The following is a 5,746-nucleotide window of genomic DNA, read 5'->3' as shown; positions in this document are numbered from 1 at the left end:
TCTTTCTGTGTCTGTGTGGGTTTCCTCTGGGTGACTGTCTGTGAAGAGTGTGGTGTGTTCTTTCTGTGTCTGTGTGGGTTTCCTCCGGGTAACTGTCTGTGAGGAGTGTGGTGTGTTCTCCCTGTGTCTGCAAGAGTTTCCTCCAGCAACCAGTCAGAATAGAGCTAATTTAAATAATTCATGCTTTATTAAAAGCACAGTGGCATAAAAAGGGGGATAAAAGAGAGTTATTATTGAACATAAAAACACATCAATATTTAAACAGGGAATGATCTTTTTAATAAAACAAAATATTAACTTCATTGTCTCTCTGTAATAATTACATTTCTGTAAATGACTGAAGTTTATTGATCAAAATAAAAAAGGAAAATGGGGAAAAATCTGCTTCTTTTCTTTTATAGCCCAATTTTTAACAATGTTTTCTGTGACTTTATTAAATAAACTTTGTCTGAGTCTGAAAGTTGTTGCAGGAATCAGAAATAAAAGTCAGGAATAATAAAGACCACTCAAACTCATACAAAACCAAAAGTTTAATATAAAAAATATTTATTACCTTTTGTACCTTTATCTTTTGTGCTTGTGGTGGACGTAATGAAAGTGGAAATGTAGAGTTCACAAAATGTTTGTGAAAATAAAAATAAAAAAACAGAAAATGAACAGAGTTATTATTTTGCGGCGTGTCACAAAACACCTCAGTTTCTGAACATGGTTCTCATTAATGAAACAACAATTAACTGTTTGTAGTGTGGTGTTTATCACCTGCTGCAGTGAAGGTCTGCGGACACTAGACGGCCACATTCACAAACTGCTGCAAGAGAACACACCACTTCATTATAGTGTCACTCTTCATTATAAAGCCTTATAAATGGTTAATGAAATGTGCACAAATATAAACCACCTAAAATACACATTAATGATTTTAAACACATCATTAAATTAAAAGTTAAAAAGTAACCAATTATAGCTCAGTATAAGAGTCTTATGAGGCATTAGTAGAGTTTAGTACAAAGTAATATTACAAAGTTACAAAAAGCTATAACCACATTTATTTAAATGCTTCTAAATATGTGCTTCATAGAAAGTGTTACTTTTTATTTATTTTTTTTCAGTGTACAGTACCAGTCAAAAGTTTAGACACACCTCCTCATCAGTGATTGTTGGAGTAGAGTTAGTCACTGTATAGAACTGTGTACCAGCCCCTACCTCTGCACAACCCCAGTTACAGTCTCAGACACATTCAGAAGAGAGCGGTTCTACAGATGAACTCTCGACGAGGCCACAGCTGTTCACTGAAAACTGTTCCAGGTGACGACCTCATGAAGCCGACTGAGAGAACGGAGAGTGTGTGAAGCTGTCATCAAAGCAATAGGGGGCTACTGTGAAGAGTCTAAAGTATTAAACATATTCCGCTTTCTTTAACATTTTATTGGTTCACTACATAATTCCATATGTGTTCCTTCAGAGTTTTAATGTCTTCCACATTCATTTACAACGTAGAAAATAATAAAACACAAAGAGAAACCCCTGAATGAGAAGATGTCCAAAGTTCTGACTGGTGCTGTACATTCACAACATGTGGAAAACGGCCCCAAACAAAGGAAACCCTCCCTGAGTGGGTGTGTCCAAACATTTGATGGGTGCTGTATGCAAAGCATTTATTTGTTTTAGCCTTCTGTCCCTGGGTTTTTATTACTCCAGAGCGGTAAAACTGATTAAATATGCAAAGTAAAGAACAATGGGCCCACTCTGTGATCAAGAAAAAACAAACAGACCGAGATAAACATGAACCTTACCATTTACATATTTTTTTCTTAATATATCTTTGACCACACGCACAGCCAACTGCACCCCACCTGCTCTTCACAAGCCCCACTGGAGCATGATACAGTTTTACAAGGCCAAAAGTTTGGGGACACTGCACTGTTCATGCTGAATGTAGGGTATTAATTGTGTATCTGCACTTTTTATTTTGATGTTTTGGGGAAAGGCTTTAGATGTTGAAACATTGCTGTGAGCGTCTGATCACAGTCACAGAGCTTTAGTGAAGTCTGGAGCTGATGTTGGATTAGTTCCAGTGCTCCTCATCATCCCAAAGCTTTCAGATGGAGCCCCAGGTTCACACCTGGCGATGGGGACAAAGTTACCATTTCGTTTCATGCTCTTCTCTAGAGGTAAAACAAGCTGTGTGTACAACATCTGACAGACGTCACCTTGTAGAAACATATTCCTTTCATTGTTTATTTATGAAAACATTTGTTAGAAAAAGATTTCTCTCCATATTCTTCATTTAAACGTATTGTTGGCTTCAGATCATTGGTTCCTCCAACACATTTGTTTACTGGGTCCTGCCCACGTTCCTCCTGAGGCTGTGACATCAATGGATCCCTTTATAGCTGTAGTTTGGATATTTCTGATTTATTCAAGGACTGGTTCTTCATGAGGTAAGACTGGTGTCACTGCATCTTTCTGGACTTTACCTGTTCAACATCATTGATTAGTTATTAGTAAAATTAACTTCAGCACGAAGCAAACTGTTGTTTTATAGAGTGTTTGTTTTTACACATTTTCTAACATTGTTGCTGTGCAATTAAAAACACGTATCTCCATTTTTGTTGATTCATTTGAACACTGTGTGAAACATTAATGAAGAATGGACCAATAGAAATGCTCCAAAATAGATTCATCTTTCATTGTTATTACATTGACTTGAGAAGGTTTTTTCCTTCTCCTATGATCATTAATATTTGGGAGATACGTGTTTTTCTTGCACAGTGCCAACATTTTAACACCCCTCCTCCCCACTTTCCTTGGACAGGGCATCTATTCAGCACCTGTGGGAGTTTATAACATTACCATGGCAACCACCCTCACCTTCCTCCTCCTCCTCCTCTCAGGTAAAGACCTTTTCTTAAAACGATTGATATCTAAACTTCAGATAAGTGCATGAATGTTTATAGAGGAGCACTGTGTATTTCTACAGTTACAGAGTGTGCTTCATCTGTTGCTCTTTATACTTTTCACTTGTTACTCCCCTTTCGCCCTGTTCTTCAGCAGTCAGGACCCCCACAGGGCAGGTGTGAGTTGGGTGGTGGTTATTTTGGTTGAAGGGCTATTCTCAGTCCAGCAGTGACACTGAGTGTTTAAAAACTCCAGCAGCACAGCTGTGTCTGATCCACTCATAACAGCGTAACACACACTAACCACATTGTAACTGCCACTACAGCAGTGAAAATGATGCACCACCCCCATCATACCTGCTGCAGTCCTACAGTGTGCACATACACAGCCAGTGTACAATGATTGTAGAAATAGTAATGGTAGTAATGTTGCGGCTGGTCGGTGTCCACCTGCTTATACAGAGTTTCTTCTGGAATGAAAAGGGTTAATAGGGAGGTTATCACCTTTGGGCTGCTGTAATGGTTTTTACTCTTCTACTATCTACTAACTCCTGAATATGTTTCCAGGTTTTTCTCCTGCAGATCAAAGCCGTCTCAGGACTTTCCACCTCATTGAGAAGATGAATCAGTCTGAGGCTCGAGCGGCGTGCAGAACAAACTACACTGACCTGGTCACTGTGTACAGTGAGGAAGACAATGCTGCACTCAGTGATCTGGTCAAGAACTCGACTGATTCACCTTGGATTGGTCTGTACCACAGTCAGCCCAGAGCTAAATGGTCTAATGGTGATTATGTTACATTCAGGAATCTGACAGGGGACTGTGGGACAGGGCTCTGCTGTGCTGCTGTGAAGGCTGATGGATCATGGGAAAGTCTTAAGTGCACAGAGAACAGAACTTTCATGTGCTATAAACAAGGTAACTACTGATCATTAACTACAGAGACATCAGCCAAATTAATTCTACCACAGTCTGTTAATTATTTATTCCTATCTTTATATTCCTTAACCTCCACAGATGCTACTGACCTCACCTTCAGCTATAGTTTAGTTCTGAAGAATCTGACCTGGTACGAAGCTCAGAGTCACTGCAGGGAGAACTACACAGATCTGGTCAGCATCAGAGATCAGACCCAAAATGAAGAAGTGAGGAAAGAAGGGGGGAGCAGCATTGGATCGTTCTGGATCGGTCTGTTGAGGGACGACTGGGAGTGGAGTGATGGAGGACGCTCTGCCTACAGGAACTGGGCGAAATATCAGCCTCGAGCATCACCATCAAACTGTACATATCTGAAATGGAACACAGTGCCATGCAATAATAATCAGTCTACTCTGTGCTACCGCAGTAAGTCAAGACTTCACAATCACTCTCTCATTCTCAGAATAAAACACATCTTATGTTCATCAGTGTCTCTGATCCCACTCTAAAACATCCTCTTGTGTTTGTAACTCTGTCTCTCACAGTGCACATCCATGTGAGTGCTGAGACTATGAACTGGGAGAATGCTCTGGACTACTGTAGGAAAGAGAACAGGAACAGTGTCCTGCGCATTGAGTCTGACCTGGACCAGAAAGAGGTGGAGAGAGAGCTCAGGAGGAGGGGTGTCTCTGGGACTCTGTGGCTGGGGCTCGGACAGAGTCGACTCTTTGGGTTCTGGATCTGGACCAATGGGATCTCTGTGGGACCCTTTAGTAACTGGGTCGGTGGGAGAGCACCAGAGGCTCCACTGTCTCAGAACTGTGGGGCAATCGACACAGAGAAAGGCTTTAAATGGCGTGATAGAGACTGCAGGTCAAAATACAGGGTTCTGTGTGAAGAAAATTAATCTTCTTTATTTAACCTCTTCCTCTGAGAGCACAGTGGAGCAGCAGGTAGTGTCTCTGTCACAGCTGCAGGGTCCTGGAGGTTGTGGGTTTGAGTCCCGCTCCGGGTGACTATCTGTGAGGAGTGTGGTGTGTTCTCCCTGTGTCTGTGTGGGTTTCCTCCTGGTGACTGTCTGTGAGGAGTGTGGTGTGTTCTCCTTGTGTCTGTGTGGGTTTCCTCTGGGTGACTGTCTGTGAGGAGTGTGGTGTGTTCTCCCTGTGTCAGCGTGGGTTTCCTCCGGGTGACTGTCTGTGAGGAGTGTGGTGTGTTCTCCCTGTGTCTGTGTGGGTTTCCTCCCGGTGACTGTCTGTGAGGAGTGTGATGTGTTCTCCCTGTGTCTGTGTGGGTTTCCTCCGGGTGACTGTCTGTGAGGAGTGTGGTGTGTTCTCCCTGTGTCTGTGTGGGTTAATAATTAAATCTCTGTAAATTACTGACTAAAATAAAATTAAAAAAAAGAAAAAAAAAGAAAAAGGAAAATTGAGAAAAATCAATTTTTTAACAATGTTTTCTGTGACTTTATTAAATAAACTTTGTCTGAGTCTGAAAGTTGTTGAAAAAAGTCTTGAAAAAAGTAATAAAAAATGTAAATATTTATTATTTCGCGGCGTGTCACAAAACACCTCAGTTTCTGAACATGGTTCTCATTAATGAAACAACAATTAACTGTTTGTAGTGTGGTGTTTATCACCTGCTGCAGTGAAGGTCTGCGGACACTAGACGGCCACATTCACAAACTGCTGCAAGAGAACACACCACTTACCAATGTTTGGATTTATTTATTTATTTATTTATAATTATTATTATTTTATATTTGATTAAATGACTGCAGTTAAGTACCTGTACCTATTCGCTCATAATAACTAACTTTAATTAGCCACTGATAAATACAGTCTAATTAAACAATAACTGAAGTGACTGTGAGATCCCTGCTGCTGCAGTAAAGGGCCAGTGTTCTAAAGTTTCTGTCCTCTACTTTTATTTCACAG

The 5,746-nt window shown here is 40.7% G+C and overlaps 1 protein-coding gene across 1 annotated transcript; it reads left to right on the top strand.

Annotated features, from left to right (window-relative positions):
• The first annotated feature begins 2,776 nt into the window (after nucleotides 1-2,776).
• LOC136677711 (macrophage mannose receptor 1-like) lies at nucleotides 2,777-4,898 on the top strand. Its single transcript, XM_066655310.1, has 4 exons — nucleotides 2,777-2,894; nucleotides 3,465-3,815; nucleotides 3,915-4,241; nucleotides 4,361-4,898. Exons 1-4 carry the CDS (start codon nucleotides 2,855-2,857, stop codon nucleotides 4,720-4,722), a joined length of 1,080 nt encoding a protein of 359 aa, XP_066511407.1. The 5' UTR covers nucleotides 2,777-2,854; the 3' UTR covers nucleotides 4,723-4,898.
• The last annotated feature ends 848 nt before the right edge of the window (nucleotides 4,899-5,746 follow it).

The sequence above is a fragment of the Hoplias malabaricus genome, chromosome Y (assembly GCF_029633855.1).
Source record: "Hoplias malabaricus isolate fHopMal1 chromosome Y, fHopMal1.hap1, whole genome shotgun sequence".
In the NCBI taxonomy this organism is placed as follows: domain Eukaryota; kingdom Metazoa; phylum Chordata; class Actinopteri; order Characiformes; family Erythrinidae; genus Hoplias; species Hoplias malabaricus.
The sequence above is the reverse complement of the archived record's forward strand: the minus strand, read 5'-3'. Positions and strand labels throughout refer to the sequence as shown.

Excerpts from the sequence above, each read along its gene's own strand:
- LOC136677711 (XM_066655310.1), top strand. The coding sequence starts at position 2,855 with ATGGCAACCACCCTCACCTTCCTCCTCCTCCTCCTCTCAG. Across the intron at positions 3,816-3,914 it reads TTTCATGTGCTATAAACAAG|ATGCTACTGACCTCACCTTC; the intron begins GTAACTACTGAT and ends TAACCTCCACAG. Across the intron at positions 4,242-4,360 it reads GTCTACTCTGTGCTACCGCA|TGCACATCCATGTGAGTGCT; the intron begins GTAAGTCAAGAC and ends TGTCTCTCACAG.